This window comes from Schistocerca gregaria, chromosome 1 (assembly GCF_023897955.1).
Source record: "Schistocerca gregaria isolate iqSchGreg1 chromosome 1, iqSchGreg1.2, whole genome shotgun sequence".
NCBI classification, from domain to species: Eukaryota; Metazoa; Arthropoda; class Insecta; order Orthoptera; family Acrididae; genus Schistocerca; species Schistocerca gregaria.
Genome location: NC_064920.1, coordinates 127,050,119 through 127,075,328, shown reverse-complemented (window position 1 = coordinate 127,075,328; position 25,210 = coordinate 127,050,119). Strand labels below are relative to the sequence as shown.

Genomic DNA, 25,210 nt, shown 5'->3' with positions numbered 1-25,210 from the left:
CAAATCTCCGACATCGCTGCGGCCAGAAAAGAATCCTGCATGAACGGGACTAACGACGACTGAAGAGAATCGTTCAACATGACAGACGAGCAACCATTCCGCAAATTGCTGGAGATTTCAATGCTGGGTCATCAACAAGTATCAGCGTGCGAACCATTCGACGAAACATCATCGATATAGGCTTTTGGAGCCGAAGACCGTATACCCTTGATGACTGCACGACAAGAAACTTTACGCCTCGCCTGGGCCCGTCAACACCGACATTGGAGTGTTGATGAGTGGAAAGATACTGCTTGGTCGGAAGAGTCTCGTTTCAAATTGTATCGAGGGGATGGACATATACGCGTATGGAGACAGCCTAGTGAATCCATGGACCGTGCATGTCAGCAGGAAACTGTTCAGGCTGGTGGAGGCTCTGTAATGGCGTGGAGCGTGCGCAGTTGGAGCTATATGGGACCCCTGACACGTCTAGATATGGCTGTGACAGGTGACACGTACGGAGGCATTCTGAATGATGACTTGCATCCATTCACGCCCATTGAGCATTCTGGCGGACTTGGGCAGTTCCAGCAGAACAGTGCCACACCCCAGACGTGCAGGATTGCTACAGAGTGGCTCCAGGAGCACCCTTCTGACTTTAAGCACTCCCGCTGGCCACCAAACCGCCCAGACATGAACATTATTGAGCATATCTGGGATGCCTTGCAACGTGATGTTCAGAAGAGATCTCCACCTCCTCGTACTCTTTCGGATTTATGGACAGTCCTGCATTACTCATGGTGTCAGTTCCTTTCAGCACTACATCAGACATTAGACGAACCCATGCCACGCTATGTTGAGGCACTTCTGCTTGCTCGCGGGGGCCCTATAGGATATTGGGCTGGTGCACCGTTTTCTCTGGCTACGTAGTGTACATGGCAAGGATGTAAATCTATCACGACTGTTTTTTAAGTTATGAGGAAGTCTTCGGCATATCTTATCGTTTGTTTGGAACGCAGTTCTTATTTGGTTTCACTTGAAAAAAAAAAGGACCGTTTTTTGGGAGATGTACCGAAGAAGTATACTGTGTGGTACAATGAGTAATCCATCAGTTGCGTAAGAAGTTTCACGAAACTCAACAATCTCTGAAGTGACAGTCGAAAGAAGAAATGTCAGGTACGTCCTTCCTGTCTTACATCCACATGGTGATGGTCAAAATCGGCGCAAACCCGGCGTAAAGACTATATCAGGCAATCAAGGAGATCAAAGTGTGTTTCAAATCTGTAAACGACAAAAGGGACCCACTAACAATTTCGGGAATAAGCTGCACATCGTGTGCAAGGATCACCGAATATGAACGGTCTTGCACCGGAGAGATCGGTCGTGACGGAGCACCTGCTGTGTGGAACCTACCACACAGGGCGAGTTAGGAGGAAAGGTACATATATTCTTTGAGGGGCGATAGCATTAACAAGAAACTTCATATGCGGACATACGCCAGAATGGCTTCCGAAATATACACGTTTATTTGTATACAGTTATTATTTCTGTATTGTCGCTGTTTACAACGTACCTCAGTAGTGTAAAGGAAGCTAAGGCGAAGAATTTGATATGAGACTTTCGTGGTCAATCAAGTCGGGAAACTCCCTCACATTGCTCTACAACAACTACCTAGTATACAGCGCATGCGTGTCGCACGAGATATTCAATATTCTCGTGTATTAGCCCTAGAGAAGAAATGGACAGGAATTTTTTGCAGGAAATTTAATGTAATTTAATTTTCTACTGCGACACTTTTCGCCTGAGGGTGCGGTTTTCGAGTTATTCATGAAAAACGTAAAAAAGTGATATTAAATGACTTCTATCTAGGAAACCAGTCAGAAAAGGGCGTTTGTTCATATGAAATATTTTGTTCAAAGTCACCAATACCTCAAAGCATATACTGTTGTGGTTGGCGGGAGAGCCAACACCATATTACTAAAGAAGGCCGAAATGCGAGCGTTTTAGCTCACGCAGGCTGGCGTGAGGTCTGGAACATGACAAGGGATTTAGAATTGACAAAAACGGACGTAGCTGGCGGAATACTTAACTTTAATCCATTAATGACGAACGTCGGTCTTGACGGTACATGATTCATAATATAAGTAGTAACTGATAATGGCGCCTTGCTAGGTCGTAACAAATAACGTAGATGAGGGCTATGCTACTATCGTCTCGGCAAATGAGAGCGTAGAAGTCAGTGAACCATCGCTAGCAATGTCGGCTGTACAACTGGGGCGAGTGCTAGGAAGTCTCTCTAGACCTGCCGTGTGGCGGCGCTCGGTCTGCAATCACTGATAGTGGCGACACGCGGGTCCGACGTATACTATCGGACCGCGGCCGATTTAAAGACTACCACCTAGCAAGTGTGGTGTCTGGCGGTGACACCACATATACCTTTCCTCCTGACTCACCTTGCGTCTAGTCTGGGAGATGTCTTGGTACCGATAACTCAGCAGCATTGTTTCGTTGCCTAGCGACCGTAAGAAGCCGTGCAATGACGGACGGCGCTTGATCAGGTATTTCGAGCCACGTTGTTGTGCTTCAAAACAAATTTGCGCATGTGCTACACGTAACAGTTGTGAGTTAACGAACATTTTGCTCTCCTTTAATGTATGGCCGAAACAATTATCCTTCAGGAATTGAGTAACGAACACTGTCGTCCAAGACCGTGTGCCACAAAGGCGCAGATTCGCCGCGAGATGGGGAGATTCACAGCCGTCTATTACGCTGAATGAGGCCTGAGCGCTGTAGTGTGCTGGTGAGACAGACGAGAACCTACATCATAGGGAGGAGTAGCAGTGTTAAATATGGCGGACCTAAGGTCGGCCATAAAGGGAAACATTTATGAAAACTGTTTAATTCTGTAGTAATTCGGGGACTGAAGCCACAGTAATTTTAATCTACCATACTTCATAAATTTTCATGGTGATCACAAAAAAACTTGAATATTGATCATATCTATAATAGTTTAGGATTTATTGTTAAAGTGAAATTAACAAGTTTTGTAACAAAGACTTGAATGCTAAAATCTGAACGCTCTGGTCGATCTTAACGATCGACATTTCATATAGAGGCGCATCATTAAAATGACACACGTTGTGAATATCAACTCTGTAACTTTATTTGTTTAAAAGATACAGTAAATTTAAATTATCAGTATTTTCAGTTAAGCGTCAGATCATAATTTCCTCCACACAAAATACACTGAACGATGACACCACGACATCTTACTGAATCATTAGGTAATAGAATATTTGTTATATAGTTTAGTGCATAATAGTGACTTTTGTTATTTATTTATTTACCAGAAAGCGGATTATTGCAAGGCTACTCGCCATGACATTGAAAGTTGAGAAAGAGATTGTATTGGTTTTATGTAAAAGAATTTACCATTCATTATATAATGGGTATTATTGTTGCTTCATTTAGAACGTGAAAGTGGTCAAGCTATGATTATTTAAATATGTCAAAATGTAAAATAATGTAGGCCAAGCTGTAGGCAATGAGATGGACAGCTTCAGGGAAGGGAACTTGACTAGTCAGCTGAGCGACGGTGTTCGGCATGCGGGGGAGGCGGCCTGAGACGGGCAGAGGGGCGGAGGGGCAGGGCTGGAGGAGACGCGAGAGCGGACGGCCGGTCTTCAGGCAGCTGGGAAGTGAGGCGACCTGCAAACTTCCGCATTGTGTGGCATCGCAGGACTTCGTCTCTGAGCGGTGAGCAGCCGTGTGCCTGGTGTCAGCTTTACGTTTTCGCGTAGTTACCAAGATGGGGTGTTCGACTTGTAATTCGTGATGAGATTGTGAATGATCGATCGGTGTCAAATGGCTATTCCCTTGCGTGTAATAGTAATTCTAAATACGACCACTTTCGCTATTAGTTTGCTTTCTGAATAAACATTATTCTAACCAAATCGCACTGTGTGGCCTACATCATTTATAGGTCGTTAATATAGCTCCCAATGTATCCGTTGTTATACGTTATATTAACATTGAATGTTTCATACAATTTTGCCAGAAAATTTAACCAAACAGTCACAAGTGTCGAATTTAGGGCGTGTAATGTGACAAGTGCACTTCAACCGCTAGACGAGTTTGAACCAAGACATTTCGACGGTGAGGAACCGCATAGGAGCCCGAATGTCTTTGGGATGTTAGCTCGCACAGTGAATTTCTTGCGTGTAACCGGCGCTGTCGTTTTGCGTTGTCTAATTAAAAGTCTAGTTCGTAGTTTATTTCATTTCTTGTGTTGTTTGTTTATTCACTTCAGTTGCATTTTAAACGATGTCCAGTGTGACGTATGATGCGAGCCTATCACGTTAAAGTGAAAAAGAGGAAGATAAGCATACTATGTAGCCAACCCAGCGGATTAATATACTCGGTGAATGAATATCTCGAGAGAGAAGAGGGAGAAAATTAGCCTTTTTTCCTGTTATTCAGGTCGTAAAAGAGGACTATAACAACTTACAGGGTAAACATAAACACTGTTCTAATGACGGAGAAAGAACAGATCGATATTCACTGCTTAGTCACATTAATGTGAGCGCTTCTCAAAAAACTGAATACCCACATTTTGTGGTGCAGACCGGCGCCAGACGTGCAGGAAGAAGCTGAACAAGTTTCTGGAAGATACCGACATGGGTGTGGAGCCACGTCAACTCCAGAGCCTTGGCTAGTTGTTTCTAAGGCTGAGGACCCATGACGCAGACAGTGAAATCGTGATGGACCCACAGGTTCTCTATTTGCTTTAAACCTGGGGAGTTTGGTGACCAGAGAAACACGGTGACCTCATCCTTATATTTTTCAAATCACCCACGTACACTGCTAGCTGCGTGGCACATTGCATTGTCCTGCTGATAGATGCCATGGTACTGAGGAAGAAAAAATTGCATGTAGGGGCGAACATTGTCCCCAACGTTAGATGCATACTTGCGTTGATGCTGTGCATTCCTGCATGACGAGGCTACCCAGAGGATGCCACGAAAACATTTCCCAGACCAAAACAGTACCTCCTCTGACCTGGACCCTTTCGACAATTGTTGCAGGTTGTTTGCCTTCAAATGTTTCACTCTATACAGGCCATCGGCCATCAGTCGCCACTTAATGGATGACCAGTTGAGCTACTGGTGTGCAAATTCCAGCCTTTGTAACTGATGAACAGCAATTAGCATGGTTGCATGAACAACGCCCTGCTGTGCAGGCCCATATGCATCAACGTTCTCTGAACAGTCATTGACACTGTTGGTAGACCCTTGGATCATATGGGTGGTCAGTTGCTGAACAGTCACATGTCTACTCGCTCGTGCATATCTTCGCAGCTGTCGTTCACAGTTGTCACCTACACCTTGTGGTGCGTCACAATTGCCTTGGAGATAGTTTTGGATAGTGCAGTTTGCCAGACACAGTATCCATATTGGCATGCAGGACGGCAACTGGCACCAAAGGTTTCTCAAATGGTTGCTACATGAAGGGGCTAGCATTGCTTCGAAGGTTTCCTCTCCAAAGGCACATTTTTAGATTTCTTAATAAAAGATGGCAGGCGACGCCTTCTATATATTGCTATGGGACTTTTGAGGTGGACACGGACCCTTCTGGTCGTTTTCTGGGGGACGTTGGGACGTTTTCGCCAGAGCGAAGGCCGAACGGCGGGTTCCGACCTGAAGCCTGCCGTCCCCTGCAGCCACAGTATCCAGTCCGTCAGAGCATCTACGCTCCTCCCTCCCCCGTTGTCGAGCTCCCTATACGACGACGGTTCGTCGCTTTGGGGGGACAGGGGGGGGGGGGGGGTCTAAAGCGCTGCAGTCAGACTGCGCGGCTGGTCCCGGCAGAGGTTCGAGTCCTCCCTCGGGCACGGGTGTGTGTTTTTGTCCTTAGGTGAGTTAGATGTAAGTAGTTCTAAGTTCTAGGGGACTGATGACCACGGATGTTAAGTCCCATAGTACTCAGAGCCATTTGAATCACTTTTGAGCCATTAGTACGCTGATCGACAACGCGACGGCAGCGACCTCTATGCGAAGAGGCTATAAACGTAGCGCCGACTGGTCGTGGCCCAGTTCTACAGCAGCATCAAGACCGGGCACTTCAAGAACAGCGACTTAGGAAACGGATATACAGAAGAAGATTGTATATTTTGTCTGTCGCCCTTTGCTTACGACCCAGCTGTTTAACACGAAGTTAGCATTGTCATGTACTTTTCGTGGCAAAACTCATTATTAAGATTTGCTGGAATTGTTGTTTAGCAATCAGAGAAGCAGGTTTCCTAGACAGCCCATCACTGACAACCAGGCAGGATTCAACCGATATTGCTGAACTGGAGAGCCTTAGAAGAATACTCTGCCATCTTATTGATGTATGTATCAATGTCACGTGCCTCTGCGATCCCGCTACAGGAGAGCGTGAAGTAGGAGCACCGAGAAAGCATAAATACCCTTTGCTGCTTCGGCTCACTTTCAGATTTGGTCGAATGCTTTTGAGCAGTCCCTAGTGCTTTCATCCTGAACATCACAGCAAAAATTGCGGTCGCACTGCTCGCCAAAGAGGTGATACGTTGTCCAGTGTTGTTGCTAGCTCACGATGACCTTAGAGAAGGACTGAAGCGTCAGGAAGATGTCGTGCAGTATCAAATATTGTCCAGAACGTTTTCCTCTTGCCTAAAGCATCGAAAACTGTCGTTTTAGAGATTGAAACGTGTGGGAATTAACGTCCGAAGGAAAGGGATGATTTTATCGATGCCGTTTATGCCACCCGCTGAGGCCTTTTCTTGTCGATCCAGAGCAGCGGTGTGTCTCGACCACTCATAAGAAAACCTCGTGATTCTGATGTCCGCCGCAGAGGCGTCAAAAGAAGGCGTGAAACGTGCGTAAGAGGTGACGCGACGACCTTCCATCGTGTGATAGGTCCATCGCTGCGCTAGACAGGTGGTGAAATACACTCCTGGAAATGGAAAAAAGAACACATTGACACCGGTGTGTCAGACCCACCATACTTGCTCCGGACACTGCGAGAGGGCTGTACAAGCAATGATCACACGCACGGCACAGCGGACACACCAGGAACCGCGGTGTTGGCCGTCGAATGGCGCTGGCCGCGCAGCATTTGTGCACCGCCGCCGTCAGTGTCAGCCAGTTTGCCGTGGCATACGGAGCTCCATCGCAGTCTTTAACACTGGTAGCATGCCGCGACAGCGTGGACGTGAACCGTATGTGCAGTTGACGGACTTTGAGCGAGGTCGTATAGTGGGCATGCGGGAGGTCGGATGGACGTACCGCCGAACTGCTCAACACGTGGGGCGTGAGGTCTCCACAGTACATCGATGTTGTCGCCAGTGGTCGGCGGAAGGTGCACGTGCCCGTCGACCTGGGACCGGACCGCAGCGACGCACGGATGCACGCCAAGACCGCAGGATCCTACGCAGTGCCGTAGGGGACCGCACCGCCACTTCCCAGCAAATTAGGGACATTGTTGCTCCTCGGGTATCGGCGAGGACCATTCGCAACCGTCTCCATGAAGCTGGGCTACGGTCCCGCACACCGTTAGGCCGTCTTCCGCTCACGCCCCAACATCGTGCAGCCCGCCTCCAGTGGTGTCGCGACAGGCGTGAATGGAGGGACGAATGAAGACGTGTTGTCTTCAGCGATGAGAGTCGCTTCTGCCTTAGTGCCAATGATGGTAGTATGCGTGTTTGGCGCCGTGCAGGTGAGCGCCACAATGAGGACTGCATACGACCGAGGCACACAGGGCCAACACCCGGCACCATGGTGTGGGGAGCGATCTCCTACACTGGCCGCACACCTCTGGTGATCGTCGAGGGGACACTGAATAGTGCACGGTACATCCAAACCGTCATCGAACCCATCGTTCTACCATTCCTAGACCGGCAAGGGAACTTGCTGTTCCAACAGGACAATGGACGTCCGCATGTATCCCGTGCCACCCAACGTGCTCTAGAAGGTGTAAGTCAACTACCCTGGCCAGCAAGATCTCCGGATCTGTCCCCCATTGAGCATGTTTGGGACTGGATGAAGCGTCGTCTCACGCGGTCTGCACGTCCAGCACGAACGCTGGTCCAACTGAGGCGCCAGGTGGAAATGGCATGGCAAGCGGTTCCACAGGAGTACATCCAGCATCTGTACGATCGTCTCCATGGGAGAATAGCAGCCTGCATTGCTGCGAAAGGTGGATATACACTGTACTAGTGCCGACATTGTGCATGCTCTGTTGCCTGTGTCTATGTGCCTGTGGTTCTGTCAGTGTGATCATGTGATGTATCTGACCCCAGGAATGTGTCAATAAAGTTTCCCCTTCCTGGGACAATGAATTCACGGTGTTCTTATTTCAATTTCCAGGAGTGTTTGATGCCAAAGGCACACCATCAACCAACTTTACACGCCACGTAAACTTGTGAGCTGCGGTCTTTTTTTCGCACGTGTCGACACATTGCTGTTTGAAGCGTAGTCGAGCCAGCCCCACGCTTTCGCACCACTGCAGAAGAGGGTTGTAGGCACCTCTGGCCCCAACTTCAAACTTGGAGAGAATTACGTGGTTTCGAGAACGTGATGCTTTAACTCTGTTGCGCAGTGTAGTTACAGTAAATAAATTTTGACACAGATAGGACCTGCTGGCTATCGCGATTCTCTCCCCTCCTACAGTATGTGAGTCGTAGCGTGTGGGGTGCAGTATACCACATCCCGTCACATTGTCATCTGGCCGCTTGAATTGTCATTGTCTCACAGACTATTTTAAAATTCGTCGGCATATAGGTACTTGCTATCGAGAAGACCTACGACGCCCATTTCTTCAGGGAAGTTGTAGAATACCCGCTGCAGGTAGCAAGGGGAAAGTTAATAATGACAAGAGGAAAACCCTCAGTCGCTGACGGGACAAGTAGACATAAACTGTGGCTGCCAGAAATAGAGGGTAAGCTTCGACATTCGCGCTGGCGAAACATTGGGAAAATCGTCAAACAAACGTCGTCCGAAAATCGCAATCCAAGTGACAGTATGTCGCGAAGTGGTAACGAAAGCTTCAACAATTTTGTATCAATAGAAAGCAGCAGTAAAGTGAGTAATATGAGTATAACGCTAATAATCAGTAATAAACTAATAAGAGAATCGAAGTTTCTACCATAAAAAGAAACTTGAGCGGTACTGGAAACAATTTCACCCAAAGTAAAATACACTTTTCAATTGCAGGTGACAGTCACCACCCGGAAGCTTCGGCAGGGCAAGATGAGAGAGAGCTGCCGAAACGACGCACGGAGCGGAAGTCCGGAGACAAACACCACAAGACGCACCGGGTGAGTGAGTGAGTGTGTGTGTGTGTGTGTGTGTGTGTGTGTTTGTGTGTGTAATGGGGAGAGAGAGAGAGAGGGGGAGAGAGAGAGGGAGAGAGAGAGAGAGAGAGAGAGAGAGAGAGAGAGAGAGAGAGAGAGAGAGAAATGGGAGGAGGGGGGAAGGAGCGAAAAAGAGAGAGCGAGAGAGACAGGGAGAGAGAGAGGGAGAGGGAGAGAGAGAGGGAGAGGGAGAGAGAGAGAGAGAGAGAGAGAGCACATTCAACAGTTATGTATGATGAAGGCTAGACTGGTTGGTGCTTTCTCCAGAACCGCTACTTACACTGAGGTGACAAAAGGCCTGGGACACCACCTAGTGTCGAATCCTGTCTCTCTCTGCCCGGCTTAGTGCAGCAACTCCACGTGGCACCAACGAAGATACAAAAATGGTCGTAACCTAAACGCTGCAATAACCTATCTATTGCCGCTCGATAATTTACCTCTTCTTCCACAGGCTTGGAGGTCGATATTGGCTAACCATGACGGAAAAGCATAAGCAAACGGCTATAGAGAAAGTAAATGTGTACATAAACCTTCCACCATGAGAAACGCAATCTTCTTCCACCATGTTGTGTGTTAAATGGTCAGGCCAGATTATTGGCGCATTCATTTTTTTACTCCGGCACAAAATCATCACCATCGTTCCACGTTGTTCCATCTTATTCAGTGGCTCGGTGAACAGGATATCACTACCAATCACAGTCTTTAGACTTCTCTCTCTCTTCGGTGCTGTATCAGGTATGTCCACTATGCTCGATGTCAGATTTCGCCGTATCCTTGTACCTGAGACTTGCTCTGCCCCTTGGTCTTTTGTCCGTGAGTTTCAAACCATACATTAGTCCAGACAGCCTGTTAACAACCATGTGTCACATGTAATCACCTCAGTCCCTGCGAGATTATTTTGTCTTGTAAAATTTGACCTAGTTTTCGGACTTTCTCATTCCAGATGCTATCCCCCCAGTGTCTCTCCGGCTGTGCTACGAACAGATCTCATCCCAGCTGTCTGAATTCCGCTGATGCCTTAATTCTCGTGATGCATGCTTCACAACCATGTCAAAATGGTAATAAGTTCCATAAACGACTCTCTTAGACTTTAGTGATACTTCCTTGTTCCATGTTAGGTCATCAACTATAGTATTTGATGCAAATTACTACCTGCTTGAATACTGTGAATGATTTCTTTGCCTCTAGAACCATTATCGAAGACAAAACTGGCTAGATATATAAAACAATGGTCATCTGTAGCTATTTTCCTTCCATGTCAACAAGTTGCGCTGGTTGCCCCCATATTTCCAAGTACATCACCTCATTTTTTTCCTCGCTGAAGATGTGACCATGTATTTTAACAGCCCTGAAGGTCCTCATAACAGTCGCCCACACACATATAAGGGACAGTCAAATGAAAACCGAACCTCAAAAGTAATCACTACACCCATTAAGACATTTATTCCACTGGAAGATAAGACGATCAATTCATGTTTCGTAGAAAGCCGGCGACCGCTGACAAATTCACAGCCGCACCCACTCTTACACTTCCTCGTCCGACTGAAACCGACGTCTACGCACGTCTTTCTTCAGATCACCAAAGATGTGAACAATTCATCATGAAGGATCTGGGCTGTATACAGGATGTTGTAGTGTTTCCCAACCAAATCGCTGATGCGTAGTCTTCATCCGATTCGCAGTCTGTGGACGGACGTTATCGTGTAACAAGATGATTCTGTACGATAGTGTGCCAACAGTCCGAGGGCAAACGGCAAAGCCAACAGTGGAAACATTCATCTCCCCCGACAAAGAAATCCAAAGCTGTTCACACAAGTTCCGGTAAGGTCACGATGACCTTCTTCTTCGACTGCAGGTTCCTTCTGCTCGTCGAGTTCCTCGACCGTGGAACCACAATCAACCGACAGTGCTATGAAGACACTTTGCAGAAACTGCGACGCGTCATAAGTCAAAATGCCCAGGACAGAATCATTCTGGTTCAAATGGCTCTAAGCACTATGGGACTTAACATCTGAGGTCATCAGTCTCCTAGACTTAGAACTACTTAAACCTAACTAACCTAGGGACATTACACATATCCATGCCCGAGGCAGGATTCGGACCTGCGACCGTAGCAGCAACGCGGTTCCGCGCTGAAGCGCCTAGAACCGCTCGACCACAGCGATCATCATAGTGCACGATAAGTCCCGCCCCACACCGCCAACCGAACGAAGGTTATGTTTCAGTGATGTTATTGGGAAACACTACACCATCCTTAAACCTTGTACTTTTCACAACTTTGGGCCGTCCGAGGTGGCCGAGTGGTTCTAGGCGCTACAGTCTGGAACGGCGCGACCGCTACGGTCGCAGGTTCGAATCCTGTCTCGGGCATGAATGTGTGTGATGTGCTTAGGTTAGTTAGGTTTAAGTAGTTCTAAGTTCTAGGGGACTGATGACCTCAGAATTTAAGTCCCATAGTAGTCAGAGCCATTTGAACCATTTGAACCACACCTTTGACGACCTGAAGATAGTTATACGTGGACGTCGGCTTCAGTCGAATGAGCAAATGCAGTAGTTGATGCGGTTGTGGATCCGTCAGCTGTCGACAGCCTTCAATGAAAGAGGAACTGATCGTCTAGTCTTTCAATGGGATAAATGTGTTAACACGTGAGTCATTACTTTTGAATGGAACCATTCCATGGTCCCGTTGTGGCGCCTGTTCAGATGACTTTTGACTGTCCCTCCTGCATCACCAGTTAACATCTTTATTTAGTGTTACTCAGAAATTCATGAGCGAAATTTTAGACATTCAAGTAAGAGTAATTACCAATTAAATATAAATACCCCGCAGTTTAGTGGCGCGCTTACTGAATTTCTCGTGTAATTTTACAGCGAAAGAAGACTGATCGCGGTTCGCCCTCACGAGATGCGTCGCCCGCTGCCGGAGATGGCCAAAGGAGCAAGAGCAGAAGCAGGGACTCCTCGCCAAGGTAACCTGCCCACAGCTAGCCTATTAGTGTAGCCACAGAGCGGGACGAGGCTCCTGATCGTGTTGCGAGGCGTTCAAGCGCGTGAAAGGCACACCCAAGTCTTGCCAGATTTCGGCAACGTGTTGCGAAACGTAAGCCAACAAAATTCAATATCATTTTACACGTCACAGGCTGAAGTGAGCACGCACCGCACAGGAATACAGCCTGTTGAAGCCAAAAGCGCCGAGACGAGTGATGTCTGTTTCGGAACTCGGGAACTACGAAAACATGATGAAAGACCTTGTCGGGCTTCCAGCCGCGTAGCGTGTTTATCCGTCCACGCGCTTTCGGTCGGAAGCTCCTCAGCTGTTGGCTGACTGCCATGTGGTTGCTGGTGTCTTCCTTATCCAGTGTGGAATTTGCGTCTTTGGTCGACGTCACCGTTCCTTAGCTCTGCGCCTGAGAAGGCGACGTTTTCCGCCCCGCGACTGCCGCTCCCACTTTAACCTTATTACGGTTGCGTTCGACGCTGCACTCAACTGCAAGCCACTGTCTTTACTGATTAATTATGCGACTGTGCTCCGGTGGCGTCAGAGCAAGCACCACGGCGGTGTAAGGACGACACTAGTAACCACATGGCAGTCAGTTACGAGATAGCACGAGACAGAAAATTTATATCTCTGTGATAGGTATAAACCAAAACCAAATGGATGGGCCATGACGGTGTCGTATGCACACAGACAAATTACTAGCGTGTGACGAAACAGGCCCCACCGCCTTAGAATAGTATCATCATTGGATTAATATAGTGTTCATTTTGTTGGTGTTTTGTGCTTGGTACAAAGGACAAGAAAATCACAAAAATCCATACAGCTCACCCCACCGCCCCTTTCTCACCACATATTAGGCTAAACATTCATTTATTAAAACTTTAGCGTATTAGGTTTACGATTAGAAGGCCAATCTCATCATAACGACTGTGACTGCTGACAGGACAAGCCATGCTGCACAACGAACTTGCCAGCAATATGTTATACACATTAATAAAGCAGGAAAAAAAAAACAGTGGTCTTCAGTAGTTAAAGTGCAATTGTACATGTTCTGTGTTTTGCTTAGGAGAAACATACTCATAGGTTAGTACCCCAACATGCTAGTTCTATGGGACCAAACTGCTGAGGTCATCGGTCTCTAGGTTTACACACTACTTAATCTAACTTACGATAAGGACAACACACACACCCATGCCCGAGGGGGGATTCGAACCTCAGGCAGGGAGAGCCAAGCGAACCGTTGCAAGGCGCCCAAGACCGCACGGCTACCTCACGCAGCATATACAATACTTCCACGATAACAAAAGGACAACAAAACGGTGAGAAATTTCAAAACTGTTCTATTAGACACTGTGCTAACAGACTTGGTCTTACGATGCGCGAGTGGACTGATGAAGTTGCGTCGATAGTTTGACTGTCATTTGCTCGAAAACTATTAAGTGTTGGCACCTAAGCAAGAAAACGTGTCCCTTTATTTTCATCTTTATTCCGCTATGCCAAGTTTCTACTGTATCAGAGAACGACCTATGGCGGATTCCGCTTTTCAGCCGTAACCTAGTGGATGTATGAACACAGTATAATTTCGTGGAATTACTTGTATCCATCCTGACAGCCTGGGCCAAGAATAGCTCGTAGGTAGTTATATTATTGTTAATCCATGCATTGAAAGTCATGTATAGATATCTTTCGTTATAATTCTTTTCATTTAAGGTATCACTTAGTGCAAAAAAAAGGCTTATTTGTTTCAGTTGTAAATGTTTGTCATGCATTATTGTTTTTCTGACATGTTCTACATCCTGGAGGACCTCCTCACTACGGATCAATTGGAATGAAAGTAAATCTAATGTAATCTAATCATGGTATATTACAAAGGCAGGTCTTGACAAGTATAATGTGGCTAGTATTGTCTGTCTAGTGAGTGTTAATGTTCAGGTGAAACAGAATTTATGTCTTTATCCATATTATAGTATCTGATTACGATTACTATTTAAATTTCACTGTGTTTACTGTTGGAATCTGGTTGCAGTTCCTATTGGAATCTAACCGCATTCATCACAGGATCACTCTGCAAGGAAAGTTATTTAACCCTCTAAAATGTGCAAACCACTGACACTTCTAGGTCGTCGTTTCCACCTGCCGAAGAGTCCTACACGAGTGCATATTCTGAGTTCTGTTTTACCTTGATGTGTGGTGGCGCTGCGATGTGTTCTGTCGTTTCCTTACTGCGGTTATATTGTAGGTAAATTATTTAGTGAAATAAAAGAGACCTATACTCCTTCTTTTTGTGTTATCAATTATTATTTTGATTTATATTTTGCTACACCAACTGTTATCTTGCACTATTTTTACCTACTGCACGACCTGTACTCACTACATAGTTCTTTGTCAAAATTAAACTTGTTCGATCACTTTTATATTCAATATTCAGATCTATCTTTCACTCGTAATATTCTGCCTCAACACTGTTACTTACATCATTCTAAACTCACATAATTTGATATCGCTCCTCTCATGTCACGACCTAGTCTGCTTTTGCCTCCCTGTGCGTTCTGTCCTTCCCCTGACATGACTTCCAGGGGTATATTTTCTCGGGTGATACCCTGGAGCAGTGTTCTTCTGTCACTTAAGCCGCTTGATACGCGTTGCATCATGTTTCTACACATACAAGGAGTGCATTACTCTTTCCATGATGTCGCTTTTTGAGTGGCGCTTTCTTGTAACCAAACTGATACATAGTATGGGTTTTGAGAGCAGATTACTTTCTCTATCTTACTACTACAAAGTTTGATTGTTTTTCGCTGAATCAAATGAAAGATGACATCAGAGGTTACAGTAGATATCTTATAACCTTATGCGGCTGGAACGCTTAGAAGATGTTATTCAGTCATACAGCCACAGCAACATGGAGTTATACATGAAAACGAGCAACTTCAAGGCAAGAGCACATTAAAGATATGTGAAAAACGCATCGATTTTGGTAGGATTTCTTATAGTAATAAGTCAGTAAATGTTATGGTTGTGTTTAAAGTGGTACCACACGTCTATCCATAAATTATAAAGCATATGCTTTGTGTAATTTTGTGTACATAACGAAAAAGAAGAAATGCTGCGAAGAAGGAATGATAAGCAAGCTACTTAGCAATTCTATTAAATAAAAACATAACAAAGGGAATCATTATGGAAATCTCATGTTTATGCAATGGTACATGAAGCTGACATCGCTTACATTTTAACCTTCTTATCCTATCTCATTCAGATACAGAAAAGGTCAAATAGGTTACCTATTCCCGAACTTTTGAATTGAAGCATAAAGAAAAAAAGAGATCAAGATGATGTGGTAGGAATTGGTTAACGAATAAAATACTAAAGTTTCCCAAGCAACAAGACATTAATCTAAAGAATCATACAAGTAATACTGAGTCAGTGTTGTAGAACACTTAATAATAGCTGTAAGACGAAAGCACATGCTTCGGATCGTTTTAGTTACTCTTGAGGTGTCGCGGATGTCAATGTCACTGGAGAGCCACACCCAGGTTACACCAGGCAAGCCTTCCAAGAAACGTAACTGCTGACACACTGTTATTAAAGAGCACAATACGCAACGTTGTGATCGGTGTACAATGCAATTCCACAACAGTTCTGTCCGGCATTAAGTCCAATTGCACAATGCAGTTTCCATCCTGTTGTAAACATTGTCGAAGAGTGTCAGTTCCTCTTCGGGCTAATGTACGGCATGGAGCTGTAGCGGCTATTTCTGTAGACACACTCAAAAACTCACACTGGATAGGCCATGGGATGCAGCTTATAGCGTGGAGTGATGCTACAGCTTACTACAATGCAAATGGCAAGTGATATACAACGTAGTCCGTCGCCGCTGGCGACCTCTGCAGAGGGCTGCTGGAATAGTTTTGTACTAACTTCGCCTGGCGTATACGCAGACCCGGTCACCACACGTGGCCGAAGTGTACTCTACGCGACAGGTGTTGTAACCTTTAGTCACAACACACGTGTGGGAGGGAAGGTCGAGATACAAGAATCTGTCACAGTTCTTAATTACGTGACATAGTTTATGAAATAAATTTTTTAAATTAAAAAATATTAATGCCTAGACGTATTTTTTTGCTACACAATTAAATCGCGATGACTAGTTTTGTTTACTTTCTACAACCAACTTCAGATTGTTCAAACCACAAAAAGCGGTGAATATGCAGTAAGAGCTATCATCATCAGGTGTAGTCGTGCAATTACATGCATTCGTAATGTGGCCCAACAAGAGAACGACGTTATGTAGTGACAGAATTCGTCGTCAGCCAGCCAGATTGTAAATCATAATCTCGCATCATGACGGTAACATGATTGTAGATCATAATCTCGCTACTTGATAGTAACAAAGATGGCGAATGGTTAGTTTCATTAGTAAAAATTGTATTAATAGCCTATTATTTGCAATTCTGCAGCATACTGAGAACAATATATGCAACGGTTACAAGAACTGTCAGCTGTTCCTTAGCTTGGCTCACGAAGGAGTGACCCAGCTTGGCATATAAAATTTGCACAACTTGAAAACTAAAAGTGAAATGCCAGAATCCCAACCAGCCTGGCACGACACATCAAAACTAAGTGAGTTCATAAACCACCTTACATTCTTCATTTTTTTTTCAGGCCGGTTTTTGCACCTTATCTGTACCTGCGCCCTTGTGTGCACATGCAAGGAATTCGGCCACTGTCCTGAAACAGCTGGAAGCTGTGTTGCCCACGATCGACAGGCTTCAGTCTGCTGCCGTGGCCTGAGGTGGCTTTGGACCACCTGTGAGCATAGCATCTTCTGGGATCCCTGATGTCACAGTGCTCTCCGATTCACTTATCCTGACTGGTCGACATTCGCCTGACGGTCTATGGCAAACAGTGGCGGGAGTGTGAATCTCGGATGAAAGGGGCCAGTGGGTACTGGCCACATGGCTGTCCCCATGAGCATTAAAACCACATATGAAGTACTCAAAAATGGTTCAAATGGCTGTGAGCACTATGGGACTTAACATCTATGGTCATCAGTCCCCTAGAACTTAGAACTACTTAAAACTAACTAACCTAAGGACATCACAAACATCTATGCCCGAGGCAGGATTCGAACCTGCGACCGTAGCAGTCACGCGGTTCCGGACTGAGCACCTAGAACCGCTAGACCACCGCGGCCGGCATCTGAAGTACTGCCCACTGTTCAAAGTACATCGGGGCGAGCTTATGATGCCTCATCTATTGGACCTGGGGGCAGTTTTCATGAAAAGTCCACACAAGTGCAGGTGGAGAAATTGTGGCGAGATTGCTCGTCACTCGGAGCTCCAACATTAGGTGAGTTAAGGAGTCCCCCAAAAATACAGTGGGAAGGGCAGGAAGGAAGTCCAGAGTACACTCTGTCTGCTTGCCAAAGAACTCATCCAAGATGTGGAGGAGGCTCTTCCAGCGGCGATTGAGCACACTGGGTGCACTCGACTGAAAATCGTGAAACATGTTGGCACGAACGACCCCTATAGCCTGAGTTCAGAGGTATTCCTCTGTTCTACAAGCAGATGGCTGCTTTGGTGAAGACTGATAGCTTTGTGCACAGTGTGAAAGCAGCACACTTCCCATAATTTATAGAGGGCCGCTGAGTAGATTTTGGTTGCTGATTTCACGACCTGCGCAATCGGGTGGAGAATTTTAGAAACCCCATTAATAGGTGAGATGTGCGCTAGATGCAGGAAGCTGCTACTGGGGTAGCAGAGTACATGTGGCAGGCACATGTGAGTTTCTTGAGATAGAAGAATCCCTCCATAGGCCCAATAAGACATGTTTCGGTTTCAGAGAGGTAAGAATACCATCCCAACTAATTAAAGAGAGTAGCATTCGTCATGGCAGATTGGAGAAAGAAAAAGTTAAAAAAGTATTAGTTAACTGCAGGTACATCCATGGAAAGGCCAAGAACTAGACTCGTTTATAGACAGGAGCTGTGCCCACACTGTAATAGGGACAGAACGCTACCTGAAACCAAATGTTGATAACAATCAAATTCCAAATTTTAAATGGAATACATATTGCAAAGATAGCTCGAGCACTGGTAGTGAAATTGTGTTTATAGCTGTAACAAATACGGTACTATTTAGCGGGATTTCTACAGATTCTGAATAACAAATAATTTGGGTGAAGATAAGTGTTAACGGTGGATCAAATATGTCCACCAGATGCTCTTATAGACACCCTTCCTTAGATGCATTAGTGGCAGAACACTTGAGGAGAAACTTGTGGAAGACTTCAGGTAATTTTTCTGGTTGTGTTATAATTTTAGGAAGAGATTTCAACTTATTACCTACAGACTAGGTGACACAAGTGATTAAGGTTAGCTGTAGAGACAAAAAATCATATGAAACTTTTCTAAAGTGCCTTATCCGAAAATTATCATGAGGAAAAAATCAAAGAACTGACTCACGATGGTGGCATATTAGATCTCCTGGCCACCAGCAGACTCAAACTTCCCGAAACTTCTCGAAAGTCCGTTACAGAATCACTTAATACGGCTGTAAATATAAGGGAGAGTAGAAAGAAGTTTCTGCTTAGTAAGAGGGACACGAAAGTGATTTTAGATTACCAGAGTGATCAACATGAAAAATTCACCTCTAGGACCCAACATACTGATTATCAATGGACGAAGTTAAAGAGAATTGTACAATACGCTGTAGACAGGCATGTGGGGAGAAAAGTTGTGTGGAATGGAAAAGATCCGCCATGGTTCGATAGCCATGTTAGAAAACTGCTACGAAAGCAAAGAGAGCTTCACTGCAAATTTAAACGTAGCCAAAAGCTCAATGAAAAATGAAAACGGAACTAAGCCAAAGTTATCGTGCGATATTTCAAGGATTAAAATGAATTCGACGGTAAAATTCTGTTTAGCTACTTAACGAAAAATTCCAAGAACTTTTGGTCTTACGTTAAATCAGTAAACAGATCGATGTCATCTGTTCAGATACACTGATCATATGGCATAGTGACAAAGCATGACATGGAGAAGGCCGAAATATTAAACGCCTTTTCCCAAATCTGTTTCACTAAGGAAGATTGTACAGCGGCTTCTCTTACAAATAGATGCACGATCGTCAAGTTGACAGACTTCGAAATAAATGACCCTTAAGATAGAAAAGTAACTGAAATCACTCAACAGTGGATGGGCCAGTGGACCTGATGGGCTATTAACACGATTCTACATAAAGTATGCTCCTCACCTACCACCAGTAAGTCACTGGAGGAGTGAGGCGTTCCTAGTCATTGGAAATAAGCACAGGTCATACTCGTTTCCAAGAATGGTCGACAAACAGATGCAAAAGCTATTAGCTTATATCTCTGACGTTGGTCTGTTTATTTTGGAAAAAAAACTGCTTTGCAAAATATATGGACGAGATAGAGAAAGTAACATAATGTATTAATAAACTCAGTAGAAATGAATGGAAGTGATGGAGAAAATTGCGTCTCCCAGTCGCGCACAGAAAACTGGACGTCATCTCGGGAAACGGGAAGAGGGACGAAGTGCGGTGAGTATAGCTCAGAAGTGTATTACCCACAGCATTGTTCCATGTGCATGGGGAGCATTCCGGACTACAGGCTCTGCTGGCAAAAGGAGAGATAGTGGTCCGGATAAGCGCAAAGGATGGGATTGCTTGTCATTGGGAGTTCCAATGTTAGGCGTGTGATGGAGCCCCTTAGGTATATGGCAGCTAAGGACGGGAAGAAAGCTAATGTGCACTCCGTGTGCATACCGGGGGGAGTCATCCAAGATGTGGAAAGAGTCCTTCCCGATGCCATGAAGGGTACAGGGTAGATCCAACTGCAGGTGGTGGCTCATGTCGGCACTAATGACGTGTGTCGCTGTGGATCGGAAGAGACTCTCTGGTTTCCGGCGGCTATCTGAGTTGGTGAAGACTGCCAGCCTTGCTAGCGAGATGAAGGCAGAGCTCGTCATCTGCAGCATCGTCGACAGGACCGATTGTGGACCTTTGGTACAGAGCCGAGTGGAGGATATGAATTAGAGGCTCAGACTTTTCTGCGACTGTGTAGGTTGCAGATGCCTCGACTTGCGCCAAAGGGTGGTGGGGTTTCGGGTTCCGCTAAATAGGTCGGGTGTCCACTACACACAGGAGGCGGCTACACGGGCAGCAGGGGCTGTGTGGCGTGGACTGGACGGTTTTTTAGGTTAGACAGTCTCGGAAAAGATCAAAAAGGGTTCCGACTCAAAGGGTACAGGGCAAAGAAGTGACGAGAATCGACCAAGCAACAGTCGGTATTGTAGTCGTAAATTGTCGTAGCTGTGTTGCAAAACTACCAGAGCTTCAAGCGCTGATAGAAAACACTGAAGCTGAAATCGTTATAGGAACAGAAAGCTGGCTAAAGCCGAAGATAAATTCTGCCGAAATTTTTCCAGAGGCGCAAACCGTGTTCAGAAAGGATAGATTAAATAAAGTAGGTGGTGGTCTGTTTGTGTCTGTTGGTAGTAGTTTATCTTGTAGTGAAATTGAAATATATAGTTCCTGCGAATTACTATGGGTAGAGGTTATACTCAACTTCTACCGACCCTCCCACTCAGATGATATAATAGCTGAACCGTTAAAAAAAACTCGAATCTCATTACAAATAAGTATCCCACTCATACAGTTATAATTGGTGGAGACTTCGACTTACCTTCGATTTGTTGGCGAAAATACATGCTGAAATTTTACTGAATACATTCTCTGAGAGTTACTTTGAAAAATTAGTTCATGAGCCCACACGAATTGTAAATGGTTGCGAGAACACACTTGACCTCTTAGCCACAAATAATCCTGATCTAACAGAGAGCTTCATATACGGATACAGGGACTAGTGAATACAAGGTCATTGTAGTGAGGCTCAAAACAATATCAATCAAAACCACTAAAAATAATATCTGTTTAAAACAACAGATAAAAATTCGCTTGATGCTTTCCTAAGAGAGAGTCTCCACTCCTTTCAAGCTAATTATGTAAGTGTAGACCAGATATGGCTCAAATTGAAAGATACAGTATCGACAGCAATAGATAGATCCATAGCGCATAAGGTAATAAGAGACGGGACTGATCCACTATGGTACACAAAACACGTCAGAACACTGTTGCAGAAGCAACGAAAAAAGCATGCCGAATTCGGAAGAACGCAAATTTCCCAAGACTGGCTAAGTTTCACGGAAGCTCGAAATTTAGTGCGGGCGTCAATGTGAGATGCTTTTGATAGTTTCCACAATGAAACATTGTCTCAAAATATGGCAGAAAACCCAAAGAGATTTTGGTCGCATGTAAAGTACACCAGTGGCAAAATACAGTCAATACCGTCACTGCGCGATAGCGATGGAAATGTTACTGATGATGGTGCCACTAAAGCGGAGTTACTAAATACAGTTTTCCGTAATTCCTTCACAGAAGAAGACGAAGTAAATATTCCAGAATTCGAAACTAGAACAACTGTTAGCATGAGTGACATAAAAGTAGGTATTGCGAAACAACTCAAATCACTTAAGAAAGGCAAGTCTTCCGGTCCTGATGGTGTACCAATCAGGTTCCTTTCAGAGTATGCAGACATAACAGTGCCTTTCTTAGCAATCATATACTACCGCTCACTTGACGAAAGGTCTGTTCCTAAAGACTGGAAAGTAGCACAGGTCACACCAATATTCAAGAAAGGAAATATGTGTAACCCATTGAATTACAGACCCATATCACTGACCTCAATTTGCAGTAGGATTTTGGAGCATGTACTGTACTCGAACGTTATGAATCACCTTGAAGAAAATGACGTATTGATACATAACCAACACGGATTCAGAAAATATCGTTCTTGTGCAACGCAGCTAGCTCTTTATTCTCATGAAGTAATGAGTGCTGTCAACAAGGGATCTCAGATCTATTCCGTGTTCCTAGATTTCCAGAAGGCTTTTGATACCGTTCCTCATAAGCGACTAATAACCAAATTCCATGCATATGTTCGTCTCAGTTGTGTGACTGGATTCGTGATTTCCTCTCAGAGAGGTCACAGTTGGTAGTGATAGACGGTAAATTATGGAGTAGAGCCGGCCGGTGTGATCGAGCGGTTCTAGGCGCTACACTCCGGAACCGCGCGACCGCTACGGTCGCAGGTTCCAACCCTGCCTCGGGCATGGATGTGTGTGATGTCCTTAGGTTGGTTAGGTTTAAGTAGTTCTATGTTCTAGGGAATTGATAACCTCAGATGTTAAGTCCCATAGTGCTCAGAGCCATTTGAACCATTTTGAATCATCGAATAGAACAGAAGTGATATTTGGCGTTCCGCAAGGTAGTGTCATAGGCCCTCTGCTGTTCCTGATTTACATAAATTATCTGAAGCCAGACTGAAGCGCCTAGAACCGCTCGGCGACTCCAGTGGCCCCCACTTCTTTCTTGACGCTCTGCAAGTCATCTTGGTGTGTGGTGGAAAGTACTTTGTCTACAACTCTAACTTTGTACTTTTCTTCTGTGTCAGCCTCTTATCGTATACGATAAGGGCGGTAGTTGGTAAATCCGTGTATCAAATCGAATTTCTCTAATTTTTCCTTCATGGGTTTTTCGCAATATATACGTAGGAGGGAGAAATGTATTGTCTGATTCTTCTAGGAATCGTAATACTAAACCACACTGTGCTCCTGCTATTCCAGTTGGCTGGAAATATCCATGATTGTTTCGTGCTTACTAAGTGAACCTGTAACGAAACGCCCCGCCCTTCTTTGGATTTTCTTCATTTCGTCTCTCCAGTAAGGATCCCGAACTGATAAGCTACATTCAAGTATTTCTCGAAAGAGTTTGTGAACTACCTCTTTTGTCGGTAGACTATACTTGCTAAAGATTCTCCCAATGAATCTCAGTCCGGCGCCTGCCTTACCTACAATTAGTTTGATGTGGTACTTCCCCATTTCGCCGCTTAGAACGCATACTCCTTAATGTTTAATGGATGTCACTGCTTCCGGTGATCGTTCTGCAATCGCTTATTTGTGCGCAATACATTACATTTCATTACGTTAAGGTCAACTGCCAGTCCCTGCACCAAGAACCATTACCCTGCCGGTCTTCCTTACCTTCGCTTCTCTAACGTTACGGCTTCTCTGTGAACAACAGAATCATACGTGACAAGCCTCGTGGAACATGCGAAATTACCAATACGTCATATACATATACTGAGAAGAAAAGAAAATGAATTGAGACTGTGATTGGCTAAGTTCACACGCTCTCATTATGGGGAATAATCGATACATATATGCGTACAATCACCCCCTGAAGTATTAGATAGTTTTTAACACCTCATTACTTATATACAGGTGCGTGGAGCTAGAAAACTGCCTTATATATGGTAGTTTTTTAACACTGTTAAAAAACTATCCAATATTTCAGGGAGTAATTGTGTGCATGGAAACAATAAAAAATGTCTAATAACCATGGGTACTACAAAGCATACATTCTTACATAAGACCACTTGTTCAAAGTAGGTGGTCAAGATGATGTCCATTCATCACAATGCATGTCTCTCCTTCGGTGTAAGGACTCACACTCTTTGAAATCGCCCTGCTTGGTTCTGAATGTGCTGAGATGCACAGAAGACATGAGTGTGTAGTGTCTGCACGTCGTATATTGGAGAAGCTTGGACCAGTTGCTTCATGGGCCCTCATAACCTCACTTAAGGCGGAAAGAAGCTTTACTGAGGGGGGCCAAGAAAATCTCTGCGCCACCCTCTCTACCACTGCACCAGGAATTCAGTCATCCGCCACAGCAACGATTGCGATCAAGAAGACCAGCAAGCGTTACTGCAGGACAACTCATCGCGGATGGTTTTGATCTAAATGAAAGCTGGAAGCATGAATGGTCAACAAAAACTTTGGGAATAAGAGCCCATCCCATTGATCCCACAAAGAAGCCAAAAGGTTTTGACCTACCGAGGAACCTTTGGTGCCGTCTCAACAGGTTAAGGACTGAACATGGTTCTTGTAAGTACTTCAGGTACAAAAGGATCAGTTCACCATTGTGTGAATGTAATCAAGAAGATCAGACAATTGAACATCTAATCCAACACTGTCGACTTCATTCATACCCTGGAATTCCCGATTACTTGTTCACTCTGACACCCAGCTTAGTTAACTGGTTGAAAAATACAGACTTTAAGGTTTAATCCTGTCTAATATCATGTATAAAATCATTTGCCTTATATCAACTATATATTGTATAAAATCACTATACGATTAAATAAATAAATAAATACCACAAATCTAGGGGATTTAGATTCAGGGAATGAGCCGGCCAAAGTATGGGATCTCCCCGGCCAATCCACCAGTTTTCAAATGTCCTCGTTAGGTGCCGACGCTCAGTGCCGAGAAAATGTGCTGGCGTGCCGTCATGCATGAACGACATATGTAGTGTGTACTGACATAGCACATCCTCCAGCAAGGTAGTCAGAACTTTTTCAGAACGCAGTGATAACAAGCCCCGCTTAATCTCTGTGGTAGCACGTAGGGCCATAGTAATCATCAAGAACACCTACGCATACATTGACTGAGTATCGGTCCTGACCCCATGTTTCTTGAACAGCATGGGTCTCTTCATCGGCCAACAAGTGCTGATTATGGAAATTTACAACGCCGTCTCGTATAAACTCTGCCTCATCAGTAAGCGGAATCTTGGAGACAAATTATGAATCTGCACCACACTGCTGCACTCTGGCAGGCCTGGAGACGCTGAAACAAATGCTCATGAAGTATCGCCCATACCAGAGAATGACTGACACATTCAGCTGGTGTTATTCGTCGCACACTGCTTCCAGGATTGTCGTAT

At 45.0% G+C, this 25,210-nt stretch overlaps 1 protein-coding gene across 1 annotated transcript in view; it reads left to right on the top strand.

The window, feature by feature from the left end:
* LOC126327281 (uncharacterized) overlaps positions 1-25,210 on the top strand; it is a 122,733-nt gene that overhangs the window by 47,393 nt on the left and 50,130 nt on the right. Inside the window, exons 3-4 of the mRNA XM_049995917.1 lie at positions 9,210-9,313; positions 12,221-12,318. Coding sequence (XP_049851874.1) covers positions 9,210-9,313; positions 12,221-12,318 — 202 coding nt within the window. The remainder of the gene's footprint in view (positions 1-9,209; positions 9,314-12,220; positions 12,319-25,210) is intronic.